General features: G+C 33.4%; 1 protein-coding gene and 3 pseudogenes across 2 annotated transcripts; 3 read left to right on the top strand and 1 right to left on the bottom strand.

Moving 5' to 3' along the window:
• Positions 1–211: 211 nt before the first annotated feature.
• On the top strand, positions 212–2,566 carry LOC120186920 (annotated as a pseudogene).
• A 2,369-nt stretch (positions 2,567–4,935) lies between these two features.
• Positions 4,936–6,167, top strand: LOC120186917 (phytolongin Phyl2.2-like). Of its 2 annotated transcripts, none has more exons than XM_039190746.1 (2): positions 4,936–5,941; positions 6,026–6,167. In XM_039190746.1, exon 1 carries the CDS (start codon positions 5,118–5,120, stop codon positions 5,895–5,897), a length of 780 nt encoding a protein of 259 aa, XP_039046677.1. In that variant the 5' UTR covers positions 4,936–5,117; the 3' UTR covers positions 5,898–5,941; positions 6,026–6,167. The 2 variants fall into 2 exon arrangements, with proteins under 2 accessions (XP_039046677.1, XP_039046676.1); XM_039190745.1 differs by having other exon boundaries at positions 4,936–5,924; positions 5,973–6,162.
• A 3,486-nt stretch (positions 6,168–9,653) lies between these two features.
• LOC120186919 lies at positions 9,654–11,472 on the top strand (annotated as a pseudogene).
• A 1,638-nt stretch (positions 11,473–13,110) lies between these two features.
• LOC120186916 lies at positions 13,111–18,507 on the bottom strand (annotated as a pseudogene).
• Between the last annotated feature and the right edge of the window lie 1,005 nt (positions 18,508–19,512).

Genomic DNA, 19,512 nt, shown 5'->3' with positions numbered 1-19,512 from the left:
CGGTGTGAAACGGAATCACACCTATAACGGCCGCAATTTAACGGGTAACAGTCGATCGCGGCTATACATGACCGTTTTTCCCGTTAATTCCCGTTACAACACCAAACATCACCAACAACACAGTTACTTCAAAAAAAATAGTATTTTTTTTTTTTTACAGGTAATTCAAAGACGGAAAAACAATATTATCTCTTAACCTTACCAACTGGGAATGAAACTTTGTAGGTGGGAATTGCGTATCAAGCTCGCTAGCCCTCTTACTGGAGGGAGAAACATCCATAACGGTAACAAATAAATATATATTTTTTGAGTATTTTTGGGTATTTTTGGTAGGAATCAAGCTAGCAAATAAAGAAAAGTTAAAAATATGAAAAATAAAGAAGAATAGGGATGAATTTTAACAAAAAAAAAATCTATATTTTTCATAATATTTGCTCTGCGTTTATGCCTCCCCTCTCACTCACGATATAGAAGAAGATGAAGAAGAAGGGATTTAATATTTTTTAGTTATATTTTGTTTTAAATAATTATTTTTTACTTTTAATGTTTTAGGTTTGGACCAAAACAGGCCCAATAACAAGTTAATTATTTTTTTACTTATAGGTTTGAACCAAAACAGACATAATAAATTAATTATTTTTTGAATTTGGTATTTTTTACTTATGTTATAGGTTTTCTAAAAATAAATAATGTGTTATTTTTAATTTTATAAGTTTTAAGTTATAATATGTTGGTTTTGGTAAATGAATAATAATGGTAATTTATTTTTATATATTTATTTTTTTGAGTTTTTCTTATATTGATAGTCTTATTTCTTTTAAATAATAATGTATTCACTATATTATTATTAATTAATTATCTTATCCTATCACTGAGTTTAATATTTGATTAAACTATATTATATATGTATTTTCGTTTAGAAAATATTCTAAAAATCATTAAAATGATTCTTTAAAATTATAATTATAATTATTATAGTTTATGATAAGTTGTGAGAACTTTAAGAAAATTTACGACCGCGACACCCGCGGTGACCGCGATGACATCCGTTATGTTCGCAACCGCGATAAACGCGACGCGACCGAAAACGCAACCACGAACGCTATTTAAATCCCTGGTTGGGGGCCACATTATAATGTTGGGCTTCCATTCTTTCTGCAACTATTATAATGTTGGACAGTTCACCGGACATCACTAATGTGGAGAAGTTGTCCGGTTGGCGGGTTATGGACGCCAGTCTAAGGAAGAAAGAGCTGCAACACTCACACAGTCGTATTACAGAGGCTACCTGGTAAAACAAATCCATCTCTATTCATCTTTATCACTCACATTTTAGAAACCGTAGATAAGGGTTCTTGAGGACCACTTACGGCACTTGAATGCACAAGCTTTTCTCCTAGGATAAAAACCTTAAAAAGGATTATTGAACAATATAGGTGATCATGCTTATAAGTTCCTTGAGGGAGGAAATGGGACATTGTAGTCTTAGATTGTCTAAATGTTGCCGATGATGATTTGTAGGCTCGGAGAGCATTGCGTGCTTTGAAGGGACTGGTCAGGCTGCAGGCATTGGTTAGAGGCTATAATGTGCGCAAGCAAGCACAAATGACAATGAAGTGCATGCAAGCATTAGTACGGGTGCAGGCAAGAGTTCGAGCTTGTAGGCTGCAGCTAACTGATAATGAACAGATGCAAAAGAGATTGGATGAAGACGATGAAGTAAAAATACGAACCGAAGAAGTAGAACGAAAGCCGAAGACCCCATCGAAGAAAATTATGGAAAGTACTTCAGAGTAGCATGATGCTGTAATGAGACGAGAAAGGGCCCTTGCGTATGCTTATAACTATCAGGTTGGTTAATGGTTAATCGTAAGCACTTGAAAAACACATTGTTTAGTGATTAAATGGTCATTTAATTCACTTTTTGCAGCAGCAGCAGCAGCAGCAGCTTCCCTTGCAACCGCACCCCAATGGCAAGGATGTTGGACAGCATCTCAATGATCGTGAGAAGGCGCAATGGAGTTGGAACAGGCACGAGCATTGGATGTCATCGCAACCGTAACATGCACGTCAATTAGGCCTTCAAGAGGGTTCTTACACGACACTACCAACAAACACTGCGACCACGACCATTACAGACAACATGTCTGACAAAACCGTCGAAATGGACGTGGTGACGGCAATGGATTCAGACTCGCACTCAACTCAGCAGCAGGTGCAATCAGGGTCTAGTAATGTACCAAGCTATATGGCCCCAACCCAATCCGCCAAAGCCAAGGTGCGAAGTCAAGGACCAGTGAAGCAGCAACGTGGACCATATGTACCCCACTGGAACCCATCAACTAAGAAATCCCCGGCTGTGATTTATCAAGTTCAGGTGGAGGGACAACGGTCTACCAGCCCCCAAGGAGCCCTGGTACGAAGAGCAACGGTGCTCGTGTACCATCTAGACGTATCGGTGGCTGTAGCCCGGATGCCGGTGTAGGCGGCGGAGAAGATTGGAGGTTGTCTATTGGAAATCATGGGTGGTGAAATGATTTTGGTTTATGTTGTGTTTCGGACATGCCACTATCCGTGTTAGTGATGTAATGACGATAATAAAACCATAAACTCTTCGAGTATTCAAGCTTTTATCATATGAAGTTGTTACGATTTGTTATTATATCGTAGTAATTCGATAATTTAATGATGATTTTGGAATCTTTTAAAAGATTCAGTAGCTTAATTAATCAGTTAACTATAATTTTGTGATTTATCGTGTGCCTTATCCTTATTACTTTAGGTTTATGTAATTTAAAAAAAAAATCAATGTGACTTTATTATATTGATGTTGTGGTCCATGATGATAACGTAGCAATCTACGATAATTCATAATATGTCAGATGACATAATAGATAGACTAAATTAATAATTTAAATATGTTAGAACGTGAAATATCAAATAGTATCGTGAATCGTCATATTAATATTATAACAATTAACTACAAAAATCATATTAATTAAAAAATCATATTAATTTTTTTCTTAAGTTAGAGGACTATATTAAAAAGTAAAATAATATGATAAAGACGTTGATTTTTTTTTTAATTTCAGCAACTTCCTATGTTTTATACCCTATATTTATATGTATGAAACCATCAATGTCAGAGTTCATGTGACCGAGGGAGCATGGATCGCATCGGGAAAGACGATTGGAATCAAACGCTGTCGTTTGGCCTCTTAAATGCCCCCCGGTCGCAATCGTGACTCTGCTTGTTTTCTGTACAGTTGACCACGTTTCCAACTATCAGTTCCCCAAGTGCCACGTCAAGGATTTCCATGCTATCAATGACGTGGCGTGATTCTATCGGGTCTTCTCCCTCGTAAACAAATGAAGAGAAGAATATTGGCGAGGAGATGTATTCCCTTGAAAAAATATTTTTTATATAGAAGTTTATTACTCTGTTTTAAATATTTAATTAAATTAATTATAATATTAATTAAATTTAAAATTTTGATAGCTAAATGCCTAAGCATAAATTACCATATTTTTATATTAATCATAAAAATTAAAATAAAATCTAAAAGATTAAAAATATTAAATGGAATTTAACAAAAGAAGACAGAGTCTTTCTTAATATGAATGAATTGAAAGATGTTTTTAATTTGAGAAGGGTATTAATTCGATAATTAGGCTTAGTTTGTTTTCACTGTGCAACCTCTTCAAACCTCTTATGTCTGTGTCGCGCAGATCACGCGCAAACATTAGGTTTTGCAGACCGTTTATTTTTTAAAAGACACAAACTCTTCTAACGTCTGCGCGAGCTCTTCTTGGTGCAGACATGGTTTTATGTCTTCAAATGTCTTCAAACCTCTTCAAGAACAATTATAAAATATGGTTATTTATTAAAATAATTTTAAATAATTTATTTTAAACTAATTTATTTTAAAATAATTTATTATAAAATAATTTATTATAAAATAATTTATTTTAAAATAATTTATTATAAACTAATTTATTATAAAATAATTTATTTTAAAATAATTTATTATAAAATAATTTATTAGTATAGATTGATTTATTTTAAAATACGAATTGATTTATTTTAAATAATTTATTAGTATGAATTAATTTATTTTAAAATATAGATTGATTTATTTTAAATAATTTATTAGTATGGATTGATTTATTTTAAAACATAGATTGATTTATTTTAAATAATTTATTAGTATGAATTGATTTATTTTAAAATATGGATTGATTTATTTTAAATAATTTATTAGTATGAATTGATTTATTTTAAATAATTTATTAGTATGAATTGATTTATTTTAAAATATAGATTGATTTATTATTGTATTTGTATATATTGATTTATTTTAAATAATTTATTAGTATGAATTGATTTATTTTAAAATATATATTGATTTATTATTGTAGTTGTATGAATTGATATATTTTAAATAATTTATTAGTATGGATTGATTTATTTTAAAATATGGATTGATTTATTTTAAATAATTTATTATTGTAGTTATATTAATTATTTAAATTTCAGTATTGTAAAACTAAAATTATTTAAATCTCAGTATTGCAAAACTTTTTTAAGTTTAAAAAAACAGTTTATTTAATTTCAGTTCATTTTAGCAGTTTGCAGACGTTAAAAAACAAACAGTCTTATTCTTACAGACTGTAGACTTTTGGTTCACCTCTTCTACTGTAGATACCTGCAGATTTGATCCGCAGACTGCAGACATTTTACCTATGAAAAAACAAACACCACATTAGTTTCTCTAGGGGTACTTTGGGATATAGGCCAATAAATTGACCTGTATATCTGCTACAGTACAGTGTATTATTGGAAGTTGCCGATGCCGACAGAAGCCGGAAAACATTATAAAATTCTAAAGGTTATTGCCCGTAATTACAATCTTTAAATTGGTTGGGGGGTATAATTTCATGAAACATGGTTATTGAAAAGGGAATTGAGGTGTCATTATTCTTTGCTTCTCTTCTTCTTAATTTCTGTTTTGGATCCTTTGGTTCTTCTCCAAAGAAACTCTAGCGAAGAACACCGTTCAATCTGTAAACAGGAACCGAAAAAGAGCTGACCCGGTGTTTTAAGAACAACTCATCAAATGATTTCAGATCCAAATCTGGTACTCTATGCTTGCATTGCGAATGGACCCACGATTATTGCGGAATTCTCTAGCAAAGAACAGCCGGGAATCGAATCGTTGGGCCGGAAATGCATCGAGAAAACCCCTCCTTTCCATTCCATGTTCTCTCACACAGCTTGTAAAAGAACCCACACCTTCTTAATCGACGACCCTTTTGTCTATTTCATCATATCCCACGAGGATCTTGACAAATCCGAGTCCTTTTTGTTCTTGAATCGCTTGAAAACTGCTTCCGAGGATCTTCTTCGAAGAGGTTTGATCGTGGGTACTGATGATTTGACCCCGAATTGTCTCCAGTCCCATTTCGATCCAATCTTTTCTGAGCTAATGGGCTTGGATTTGGTGTTCATTGGATCTCCAGGCAAAGACAGTCGGAACCCAAGTATGGATTCCGACAGAGGCAAAGGAACCATGGCGGCTCCGCTGTTGGAGCAGCCGATTAAGGGGTTAAAAAAGAAGAAGAGGTTCGGGGGCTTGGAGATCAACGGCGGTGAGGGCAAAGACTGTGGCGGTGGAATTGGGATGGATAACATGGTTGACGTGAGTGATGATTTTAGAGATTTCTCGGTTTCAATGCAGAAGGGTGGCGCTTTGGGTAGCGGCGGAGAAAGGCAAAAGGCCAAGAAAACTTGGAAGAAACATGTATGGGTGGTTTTGGTGTTGGATCTGCTCGTTTGTGCTACTCTATTCGGGATTTGGTTGTGGGTTTGCAGAGGCCTTCAATGCATTGATGCTTGAAAGTTGAAACTTCTCTCTCTTTCAATTGTGAAGTATTGTAATTTGTAAGTGGTTGATCTTCTCTGGATTTTGCAGTTCTGGCTTCATTGAAGTCTTTTTGTTGTTGATTTTCAGTTCTTTTTTTTCAGTTATTGGTTTGCAAAATGAGATGTAATTGCACCAAAAACTGTTCATACCTACAGCATACAGATAAACAAAAACACCACCTGCTGCCATTGTTGTTGAATGCTTCATGTTATTGTCTCTTTAATCGATTAAAGACCATCATACTGCCATTGAGCTTGGTTGTTGCATTTGTACAAGTATTCCCTTTTTTTCAATGTAACAGTTTAATGATCAATATTGTCTTCAACCTTTCAATAAGAATATAATTATAATTTGCGTTTTTTCTGGTGAAAAAATGTTCATGTAGGTGTGGACAGTACCTAAAAAGACATGGGTATTGGGATCTATCTGATACTCTGTTTAATAATTGATATTTCATCCATATCCGAGTACCATAGGTTTATGTACTACAATCTTTCATCATTTAACTGTTTTGTGCTTGTGATGAACTCAAGTTTCTGGTACTGCCTGTTGCAACGGTTGTTTTCCCTTTTGGAAACCAAATGGAAATTTCTTTCAGGAAAGAGAGCAGATCACGGCTTATCTTGTTGGATGCATTTTGCTGATAGAAGCGATTTGTTGAGTAGCACTAGATTCGACATATACATGTAGGATTTAAACGAACTGAACGTTAAACTAATCGTTTGTGAACTGTTCGATAGGAAACACAAACGATCGTTTGTGAACTGTTCGACGGGCTAATCGTTTGTGAACCGTTCGGTCGTCCTTTTGTTTGTGTTCATTCATTCATGTTCGTTTACATTTGTTCGTTTATATTTGCTTATATTCAATCCAATCTCTAGATATATTTGAAATATCAAGAATTAATAAATAACTGGTAGGCAGGAGTAAAACTTGTAGGAAGAAATGTTAGGCTAATTTGAGCAGATTAATACCTTCAGTTGTTATTCTCTAATAGCATAAAGCTTCTCTTCTTCCTTCTTTAGCATTTGGAGCAGGTCAAAAGCCTACAATTTTCAAATGAAGATACCACTATCATGGAAAAAAAAACCTCCTTAAAAGCTTTTACATGGTAGATTTTATGAAATATAAGACTAATATTGCACGTAGCCCGTTAAAGATAACGACATGCATATTGATCGTCTAACAAAATAGATACTAAAATTTTACGTAAAAAACTAAAGAAGAAAAAATTCACTAATGTTAATAGAAGAATAATATAAGAGAAATCCTCGTGAACAACCTAATATATAGCCTTAATCCTTTATCTATTTATATAGATAAATATTTGAGTATAAATGAAACTCCATGTTTTTGCAGATGATAGTAGCACTGAGTTCAACGTTTACAGGAGTGATGTCAAACTAAGAAGAATGTTTCTGCTATGACGTAACTACACGTATTATAAACAAAGAATTACAAACTTATTTAAGGAGAAATTACAACAACATAAACTAATTAAAAATGAAATTCGACCACTCATTTGTAATCCAATCTGATATTATTTTGGGTAAATCACACATCTAGTACCTAAACTATCAGTTTTAGTTCATTGTAATATTTAAACTTTTAATTTTTTCAAAATCATATATAATTTAATTTTTGTTTCATTTTAGTACCCGTTAAAAATAAATTAAAAAATTAGATACTAAAAAGGACCAAAATAAATAGTTCAGGTATTAAACGCATTAAATTTTTAACGACAAAGAACTAATATGAAAAAAATTAATGTTAGATATGATTTGAAAAAAAAAATTAAATAGTAAAACAGATTAAAATTAATGGTTTGGGGGCATAGTTTACCCTATTTTTTTAGGAACAAAATACTTGTGTCGTTAGGTGAGAATTACCTTTGAAAATTTATTCCCTGACGCAGTAAAGTCTCCATCATATCAGCTGTAGTGTAGTCTAAATACCTTAACTCCTTTTATTTATTTATTTATTCCCTGAAGGGAAAATAGTTCAGAATATTCAAAATATCCGGCTACTCTTGTTTTATTATGTAACTTTTGACTCCGACAAATTGCTTTTGAGTGTAATAATAATTTATTAGACTAATTAATTACATATATTACTCTAGATTATTATTGAGACTATATATATTGTAGTATAAAGAAAGAAAACGGACATTTTAGGACCGTTTTGTACGCTACAGTTTTGCCCAAAAGTTCGATAATCAGGTGCGTTTAGTTCACGGAATGTAAGATTACTAGTGGGAATATAAGATTACCAGGGAATAGGATTACTGAAAATGTTGTTTTTTGTGTTTGGTTGGTTTAGCAGGAATGTAAGATTATCGTGTTTGGTTAAAGGAATAAAAGATTATTAGAATGTATATTTGACCAAATTGTCCTTATTATATATTTGTATAATATTACAAGTTGTAAAATATTTATATATTTTATTTAAAAAATTAAATTCATAATATTTATATAATTTTTTTACAAAATCAAAAATATAAAAAAGGTTTAATGAAATAATAAAAAAAAATTAACCCCTAAACTTCATATAAAATTTTAATTATAAATTGTTTTTTGTAAATCTAAAATAATTTAAGGATAAATTTGTAATTTAACATTCGTAGAATTTTTATTATTTAATGACAGAAGAAAAATATTTTTGAAAAAAATAAAAAATTAAGGGCATTTTAGTCCAAAACGCCGATAATGTTACAATACCTAAGGGAATAGAGGTAATGACATTCCCGGTAATATACCTCAAAAAAATCTACTATTAATAATAAAACATTACCGGGAATGAGATTTCCGACCACCCAAACATATGAACTTAAGATTCCCACAATCCTTAATCCAAACACCCCCTCAATGTTTTCCTCAATGGTTTCGATCAATCCGACCCGACCCGAAAATTATATATCCTTCATCTAATCCAAAAATTATACACCCTTTACCCGATCTAAAACCGATATAATTTTTTGACATAAAATCCGAATTTGAGCTGACTCGAAATAATATATTTATTAAAAAATCAATAAAAATATGAATTTAATTAAAAAAATAATATATAGATGGATATTGTTGTGATTATCCCTAAATATATAAGGTAAAATTATATTTTTTTCCCAAATCGGGTCGAATATTTTTTCACCATAAACCCAAACACGACCCGACCCGAACATAACCTCTGAAAAAACACAACTCGACCCACCCGAACCCAAAGTTTTTTAAAAATAATCTAACTCGATCAGGTCGGGTCGATACCCGTCGATTTCAGGTCGAAACCTGTCGAGTTTGCGTCCCGTGTTCATCCCTAGATGCATCCCATTGAATTTGAACACCCTTACACCAAACAATTTAAGTAGGGACGGACACAATATCTTATATTAGATAATAAACTTTAATTTTTAAAATTTTAGGAGATGAGAATATATTTTTAATATAAAATAAATTAAAATAAACTAATATGTGATAATTTAAACTTTTAGAATAAACAACAGCCCCGCCGCCTCTTTGTCAGACTAAGGCCACGTCTTTCATATATGATAGTGTGTTAAACGAGGGGCATGCAAATTAAACCGTCAGTTCCTCCGCAACAGGCGGAGAAAAGAAAGACTCACACTCATATCTAAAAGCAGGAATGGGGTCCCCCAAACCAAACACACTCTCTATAAATTCCAAGTACAACTAGTAAAGCAAATAGAATCATCATAAGAGGAGTAGGCCTGCCATTAAAATTAAAACAAATGTATATGATATAGCTACACAACTAGTGAGAAAGAAAAGAACAAGCTTGTACAAAAACGAGGTTAGTATCTGCAATTTTATTGTATCTTATTAGTTGAAACTTATTTTCCAAATATCATGCTTGCTGCTGATTGATTCCCGGTGGTTCTTGTTTTATAATTCTCTAGGCTCAACGTGGTGTTCATTTTGACTCTCTTGGTGGTGTGCCTTGAGCTTAAAATGCTCAAGAGACTTAGTATTTGATTATTTCGATTGATGCAGATCACGGCGTGCTCGGTCGGTCCGATCTTGGTCACGGATTTAATGGCTCCGGCTGCTGTGATGCCCGTGTCTCGAAAACCATCCAATTATGATGAGATTTCCATGCAGCAGAGCTTGTTGTTCTCTGATAGTCTTAAGGTTATACCACTTACAATGCTTGTTCTTTGTTTCTCAAAGTAGCTTAGTTCCCATTGGCACTTTTCGAGTACCTGTGTCCGACACCGAGAGCCGTACCCGAGCACGACGATCATGGTTTTCTTCTACGCTTTTCGTTTTATGACAAGGTTTCTTTGCTGCAGGATTTGAAAAATCTGAGATCACAGCTATACTCAGCAGCCGAGTATTTTGAACTGTCCTACACCAATGATGACCAAAAGCAGATGTGAGTAACTCGAATTCATCGTAGTTCATACCTTAAATCGTCGATATTGCCGAGCAATTACTTCCATTTAGGTTCCGTGACATACATGGTTAACAATCTTTCGGATGAACAAGTTGAAGAGGTTTCGGGAACCAAGATCCGAGTATCTAGTATCGAACAGGTTGACTTGGTTTATCAGTCAAATTCTTTCTTGTTGGTTGATGTTCAACCTTGCTTGTATACTGAAATTTGCTGTATGGTAATTGTAGAGACTACGGACATGCCGAGAGTATATCGATCGTGAAGGCATTTCCCAACAGTCACTGGTAATTAATACGCCAATGTACCATAAACGATACATCTTGCCAGGTAATGTACCCTGCTCTATTACAGAGACAATGATATGTGGTTGTTTTCAATGTCTTGGATTTCTTTTCAGTCGGGGAGGCCATGCACGGTGCGAACCGAACAAAGTCGAAATACCTTGGATGCAGCCTAGATGATGAAGATGACTGGCATCAGTTGAGGAATGGTAGTTGCTCTATCTATCCTTTTATCATCCCTTTTACTTGTTGGACAAGATACATATCTAACTTGATCCTACTTGTAACGACTCCTTTAAGCTGTCCGAGCAACAATTCGAGAAACACCGACATCTTCGGTTCGGGAAACCCCGACAGCTTCAGTCAGGTAAGGATTAACATTGCATCATAAAAAATCCTTATGTTATGTACTCTCAGTTGTGTGATTAGAAGCACTGATATTTATTCAAGCAATGGTAGTTTCAGAAAAGGACGTTCTCCGTCACTGTCTCCACGGCCTCCACAGCGATCTTCGACCTTTTCCTTTACCGTCACGACACCGAAGAAAGAACTAGGTTGGATGCATATTAGATTTCATTATATTTTCGAACTGTATTTGTATATACTGCCACTGATGATGTTTATACGTATAACCAGAGAAGCCAACGGTATCACCGCATCGATTCCCACTTTTACGTTCGGGGTCTATGAGCAGGCCTCAATCGCCGAATAAGAGCCGGCCTACTACTCCGAATTCAGCCGGTGCAAGGCGGCGGGTGAGCATAGAACAGTTTAATCCATATGCACATTGGTCGTCAACTAAAATAACATCAAATAACATGCTAATGAAGCATTGCAACACATGGTTAGAAGTGTCCTAATGCCAAAAAGGATTGATACAATGTTAACGATCGTTCGATATATAATCTTAAATAGTTAGGTGATCGAAATAAAAATATAAAAATATAAAAATAACTAAGATATCGAATATATAATTTATTTTAAATTTTAGATATGACATTGAAATAAAATAATGGAGAGATCCAAGGGAATAGCATAAATGAGAAGGATATTCCAAATCAGGGGTATATTATTTTGGCATAATATTAGAATCCTCTCCTTTATTTTAGGTATCTCCATCTCTTCTCTCTTTGGGCGCTTTTTCTTTCTTCCATACTGGCTTCGTAGGGGGCAACTTTGTTCGGTTGTTCAACGTAGGTATTTAAATTATGGTTATGATCGTATTTTTTATTACGTCGTGTTTATTATAATTGTTAATATAACAAATGTTATTACGGTAATTATAAATATCATAATTATATAATAGCGGTTTCAGACGACTTCACTATCGCTATATAATAGATATTATTATGATAACGGATCACTATTTAAATCGTGATGATAAGAATGATGTGTATGGAACGACGGAAAGCACGTCTAGGCGGCAAGAGTCAGGTATGTTCACTTCCTCCTTTTTCTTTTTATCCTTTAAATTTATTTTTCACTTAATTTTAGAAATCAATTATCATTTTTTTAAACAAATTGTATCCTAAACTATTTGAATTTTATCCTTACTTTTAAATCTAATCATTTGTTAATTTATTTTATTTAAAACTAACATATCAATATTGTTTGAAAACAAATACATTGAACTATATGTTTGTTAACAAAATAACTTTAGTTAATAATTAAATTTTAGATAAACTATACATTTAATACCTAAACTATCAATTTTAATTCATTTTAGTACTTAAACTTCAATTTTTTTTAAAAAAAAAATCATACTTAATATTTAATTTTTATTTCATTTTAGATACCTAAACTATTAGTTTTCATATGTTTTAATACTTAAATTTTCAATTTTTTAAAACTTACCGTTAAATTTTGAATGGGTATTAAAATAAAACAAAAACTAAAGTTTTTAACGACATAGTATTAAAATGAAACAAAAATTGAATTTTAAGTATGATTTTTAAAAAATAAAAAATTTAGATATTAGAATGGACCAAAACTAATAATTTAAGAACTAAAAAATTAAGTACTGAAACGGGTCAAAACTGATAGTTTAGGAATTAAACACATAATTTACCCTAGAATTTTAATCATCATTATATTCTAATTTGTAGTTATCAACTTCAATCCTAACTCCATCCCCGTATACACCAAACAATTACGTTCTTAAGAATCTTATTCAATTTCTACAGATAAATTTGTGAGTGGAAATCATGGAAGCATACATGCATAACTGCATGCAGAAGGCAACTCTTTACATTTTAGTTAAAAGAAATGTAATCTGCTTTATGAAAGAAAACTTGTTCCCTTCCATGCCAACATTTATTCATCTTATACTTTGGGTTGGTTAATATAAAAGTCATCTCCTCATCTTTATATGGTACAAAGAATCAATGGGAAGGCAGGCAGGAAACAGCATTTTAATTGCTCAGATCCACCAACTTAGCCTTCTCTTCCACCTTCCACCTGCTGGTTTGGCTCATATTTATATGGTTTGCATGATAACATACCATGTAGATGGGGGTAGTGTCACAATGGTGACAAATTTATAGAACCTGCAAAAAATAAAAACAATGAAGATTCAAGCAAATTAAGTCGAGTCTGGGTTTATTCCACACTAAGGCTTTGGACTGAAAAATAGTTGATCAAATAGTCACGAATCTTAACTATTTGATTAACAAATTTTCTGTCCTTGCTCATTTTCGTCCTTTGTACGGAGTAAAACCTAAACCTAGTTTTAGACCCTAGTTAAAGATGCACAGAATTTACCAGTTCACAAAATGGGACTATTTTTGGGAAGAAGCTTCAACTCTAGTTGGTTTTAGCCTCCGTAAAGCACTTCTTGCATACTTCAATGCTATCATAAATAGACTGAATATATAATATGTAAACGTGAATCTTTGCCAAGATTCTGTTAGTTTCCCTTTCTACGCTTGTTCTGCTTGACGCTTCTGTTACACAACTCAAATAAAGTAGAAGCCAAAATTAGATATTACAAACATAAGTAGATTAGGGAGGAATACTAAAATTTACTGCATTGAACTCAATCTGATGGACCGGTGCAGGAGAAAAGAAATTTCAAATTTAGACAAGAACACACACCGGAACTTTTCTTGGGGAAATTGTTCCAGTCATGCGGGCTCATCTTCATTTCCGATGCCTTTACTAAGTCAAGAAGAGCTTGATTGACCTGAAAATTTGTGAATAATTCAGTCTAGTAAAGGTTCTTCCCTCAGGCAAATACAGTAAATTAGAACCTATAAATTTTATCAGTACTGAGATACAGTATAAGGCACCCACTTTGTAAGTTATTATTCCACTCTCATGCATCAACTAATCATTCATTCACATGCCAGAATATTACTTTCACCACTCAATTCTACTAGCTCTACATGTACTTTTGTTAACATTTTCAACCTTGAAAGTGCCTTTTTAGTTCTCTTGAACCACATAAAGATTCTCGGGGGTGAACGACTGTGATGCCTACATCAAATGACACTTTGATGACGAAAAGTTACCTCATCTGTTCTCTCGTGAGTTACTAGATGCCCCCCGTGAAACTCTAACATTCTAGCAACAGGTTGTAGCTTCTGTGCAAGCCTCCTTGCATGATTTATTTGAGCAATGACATCTTGCCTGCACATTGAGAAAATGTTACATTAGCAGAGTAATATATTTCTAATTATCATCATGATGCATAAAAGAAATTCGGATATTGCTGTTTATTTCGGATATAGAACATCACAATCCCTGTCAGACTTGTTTGTATATATGAGGAGAGATCCACCAACTCTCGTGTAAAACTAAGTGAGTTTTACATACCTTCATAAGATTTTCTACAATTAATATTTTAACCAGCCAACTGTTGAATTTTTATTTTTCTATTCCCGTAGATTATGCATGTCTAGTTTTAATTAAATTGAAAATATCTAACCATTTATTTTATGTAAAAACTTTTCATCTGTTAAATATATTAACGAATTAGTTATTTTGGATCAACATGATAAAGATATTGAATTGATTCGAAATTTACATGCATAATAAGTATAATGATATTGATAAATTCAATGGTATATGATTAAAATATTAGTCGTATAAAAACTTATGGAGGTATGTAAAGCTCACTTGGTTTTACACTAGTGTAAGTGGATCATCCTATATATATGTATCAAAGTTCAACTTGCAAATTGGAACCGTTAGGAAGATGAGAAGGTTGGTTTTGCAATTAAGTTGTATTTCATTTCACAGCAGACCAACCATCATAAAGCACACTGATATTTAACAGGAAATTCCCACACTGAACTTTGTTCAATAATTGAAGTTTTTTTAAAGTTATGGCTTAAAATTATACCCACAGTTCTAATCAAAATCAATTCTCACAGTTAATTAATTGAATAACTAATGTAACAATCGAGTCAAATTACCTTACCAAAATAGGTCCATTTACACGAAAAAACAAAAAAGGGAGCACCTACAGATTAAAGATTATACCCCATTTTAGGCAGAGAATTATTACTAGGCCTAGAAATTACATTATCTAATTCTAATATCAGCAGCAACTTGCTGAAACACCAGTAGATTTATGTATGAACTAGAAGCATTAACAATTGATTAATCTAACCCACAAATAACGTGCCATATTCATTGAGGATAAGAATGTTATAAAGAAGATGGTTTTATTCTCTTTCTCTCACCACATGCTAAAACTAGGAAAAAGATAGAATCATTCTAATATATGTGTAATGCAACTAAAATCTAAAAACTCAATTAACTATAAATATTTATATTCTTCAAAAGCCATAGATTGATACATCCTATGAGAATTTGAAAGTATTAAGTATTATGAAAACTGTTCAGGGTCATAAAAATGTAGTACCTGCCATGTATGACAGATATAAGAAATCCACCTGAACGGATTAAATCAATTTCTGCTTGGGTCATTTTATGTCTCCAGCATGCATTGAGTTGACCTTCAAACCCATAGTTAGATTGCATGCCACTTGCTGTTATGCCTTTTACATAATCCTGCCAAGAACAAGCAAGCATCTTGCCATTACCATCTTAGGGTTGATCTAGAATTTTATAAACAGTAATATTGTTGGAAAAACATCGAATTAGCTGGATACCTTGCATCATTGCTCCTGACAAACAATAATAAAAAGAACCAAGTCTAATGACTTTGATAGATAATCAGTTAAGTACAGCATCATCCTTGAGATAAAGATGACGAGCATATTTCATTTTTAGAGGCATTTTCAATAGGAAAAATGATGATGGTTTCTTGCAACTATAATTAATATGAAGCATATGTCTGAGTATTCAATCAAAAGCAACCAGGACATTGTTGAACCTTCAATATGCAGAAAAAAATGCTACCCTTCAATATGTTGCCCAGCTAATGCTATAGTGCAGTATCATGTATCCATCACCAAGAAAATCAGAACATCCACTCAAACAAATATATTTTTATTACTAGGTTATGTACTTACTTGATACAAAATTGCTCTTCTAGTGCTAGAACCAACGATCTCCTCAAGAAATTCCTGCAATCATAAGTACAAAGAAATTCTATGAGTTGCTTTTTTGCATGAAAAACATATATAACTGAATATCAAATTTGACCTTGTTCAACTGACAAGACTCTTAATTTGACATTGCAGACCACTAGTTCCGAGAGTCACAAAACATAAGCTAAACTAAACCTCACTGTCATAACTCACAACCAAATACAGTTATCTGCAATTTCACATTCTATGTAATAGAGATAGGGGTGTGATTATTGGATACTGCTTTTGAGTACGTGAAACAAATATGTTAATTTTATTCTTTTTTGGAAATGGCAGATCCCTATATCCATGTCCAAATATGAGTAAGACATTGGTAATTTGGAACAGATATTGTTAACAAAGAACAAAATTACTTCTGAGTAGTGCGTGTCTAAGTCCACTGCTGCTCTTTGCTCAGGAGTTTTTGCCTTCAAAAATTGAATTGCAATGGATATAGATTTCCGGTCAAGCTGCAAGAGAGTAAAACAAATACACCAGGTCCTGCAGATGTAAGATCCAAAAGTATAGCCAATGGGAACAAATTAACTTTATATCAATAAGATAATTCTATTCCTAGTTATAAACAGTACAAACATCATCATATTGGATGATGACTGGGAATTAACTGTTATGCTTCTTTCTCAGAAACAAAGATGTAACAGTGAGAACTGACATCTGGAGAAACTTGATAGATCAAAGAAGTCTTTCTAAACTCAGAGAGGAACTGCTTAGCAGATTATGATAAACCTTTTTTACTACAAATAATGGTTTTTCTTTTTCTTTTCATAGTTTCGTTTTCCAAAACTGAAAAGTGATCCGCTATAAAGTAGCAAAATCTATCCTCTGTGTTCTACTGTTTAGCACATGATTCCAAGTGTGTGTTATAGCTCAAGTAGAAAAGAGATTTATCGAGAAAAAAGGTTCCAGAAGAGAAGAAAGGGATTAAGAAAAATTGAGATTTCATTCATTCAATTCATGCCTCTCTTTTCTTAATTCAGTGTATTATTCATTCACAATGTACCAAACCAGGAATGACAGCTGGCAGTCCTTTCTAACGGTTGCAATCTTTGGTGCAGGTGTCAAGGAATTTTCCACTCTGTTTGGCTACTGCTTGTATCGGCCTGAACTTATCTCATCTGCCCCCCATTTCATCAGCAGGTAAAATCTCATCTTTTTTAATGATCACGTGCACATCAATGATGACTACTGAAAAAGAAATTGAAGACAATCCACGGCCAAATAGAAGATAAAAAAGATACCTTTGGGAGACATTCAAAACCTCCACCCGTTACATTAAGTAATGCCAAAGAAAGAATTCTATCAGGCACCAGTGCCGCCATCTTACAAGCAATCATAGCTCCTGTTTTTGTATAACAAATTCAATCAAGCTTTAGATTAAAAGAAAGATTACAATTTCTTGATAAAGTAAAGAGGAACAACTGCCATTAATACAAACTTAGAAGGCTTTTTTTTTTTTCCTTTCTGAATTTATTGAATTTGAGCAATGAAAATTCCAATGAACTCACTCACCCATAGAATGTCCAAAAACATGGGCTCTCTTCCAGCCCAGATGATCCAATAAGGCAATTGCATCTTTTGCCATAATTCTCGTCCTGCACTCAACATCCCGAATTTTTTTTAAGAATTCACTTCCGGAAGTAAGCAAACGCATTACAAAATCCTATGCTTAATACTTAACTTAAAAATATTTACTGAATTTAACAAATTACGAGCTACAGATTTCCCAGGAAACAGGGGAAAGTGATTTTATTGAATAAAATAATAAAACAGGGGGAAAATATTTTGAAAGTCAAAGCATGGTAAAAATTGGGTGCTACAAAAAACAAAACAAAGGAAAAGACTCACGTATAGTCTGATTTTTTGGTGGGAACGGAGCTCCGGCCCATCCCACGATTATCAAAGGAACAAACCTCGATGCCACCGACCGCATTGTGAGCTCCGTCGGATTCCGTATCAACCGCCGTGGCTTCATCGTCGTTGGGCGTATCGGTTCCGGTCAATCCTTGATTTGCGGGCCCCATGAGTCGTGTGTCCCCGCCAATCCTGACCATTCATTCACCAAAATATCAGCTACCCGATATCAACGAACCATTCAACAAACATTCGAAAGTAAAGCAAAAAAAAAATCACCTATTATTAAGAGGACTTTGGTAGGGCCGTGACCGTAAGTCCGGTAATAAATTTGGATCCCATCGTTTAGAGCTGCGTCTTCGGTGCTCTGCGTCTTCCCTACCTCGCAATACGGCATCGTCTTTCCGATTGAATTGAGAATTAGTCTGCTGAGAAGATACAAATCTTTTGAAATAATATGATTTTAATTCTTTTTTATATTTATAGTTTTATTTATACGATCTGAGACTAAGATGATTCAGGCTTCTTCATTTCCAGAATATAAAGGAAGATAAAATAGAAGGTGTCCAAGGACGATGATACTTATAGGGTTTTGGGGCATTGATCGCGACACGTGTTCGACGCCAATTGGTTTTCTCCACGTTGGAGAATTGGTTGGCGCGAAATTGGTCAAAGTCGCAATTTAGATTTCGTTCCTATTAAAATTGCAAAGCACCGACCGCGGTAATCATGTCCCAAAGCTTATCAGACCGTACACGTGGGATACTCTACCAATAAATGATAATTTAAGAAAATATTATGAAAAGTAAGAATTTTTTAACAACATCAACAGCTAATTTATTAAAGGCTTAAATATAAGTACAAACTATATTATTTTTCACGATTATATCTAAAGTATTTTTTATTCATCTTGGTGTTTAACATTATTATTTTAGATGTCGAGTTGTCAACAACGTTAATTTATTCTGTTAAGTGATATGTGTCACAATATGATGATTTATTATCTTAAATTATAAAAGCTCCAAAATCTCTAAAATCCACAAAACCTAACATTAACCTGTTGTTGCCGCCCTTTCTGGCCCCAAATACTATTGCACGACATAATTCTTATCATCCTCCAAGTCATACGTCGCCATAGTTGTTGTCGATTGGCAATAGAAATCGCGTGGATTATGATTTTCATCGTAGGATTTGCGGGGTATAACATCGATTCATCATCAATCGATCACGATTTTATAGGGATTTTGGTCGTCATGTGGAGGTGAGGTCAAGAGGAGCTTCGTTGATGGCAAAATACAATGACCAACGTGGGTTTAGGAGTTGAAATGAAATTTTTTAAAGTTTTGGTGTTATTTCAAAAAATTTATGTTTTTTAGATATATATAATTTCAATTTTTTATTTAACTAAAATTTTTAAATTATCAGAATGTGAAACACTGTGGTGGAGTTGAGGTTCTAAGGAGCCAATCTTAGAGGGGAAGCTCAAAAAAT

Source organism: Hibiscus syriacus, unplaced genomic scaffold (genome assembly GCF_006381635.1).
Source record: "Hibiscus syriacus cultivar Baekdansim isolate YM2019G1 unplaced genomic scaffold, ASM638163v2 tig00113721_pilon, whole genome shotgun sequence".
In the NCBI taxonomy this organism is placed as follows: domain Eukaryota; kingdom Viridiplantae; phylum Streptophyta; class Magnoliopsida; order Malvales; family Malvaceae; genus Hibiscus; species Hibiscus syriacus.
This window is presented reverse-complemented; position numbering and strand designations above follow the sequence as displayed.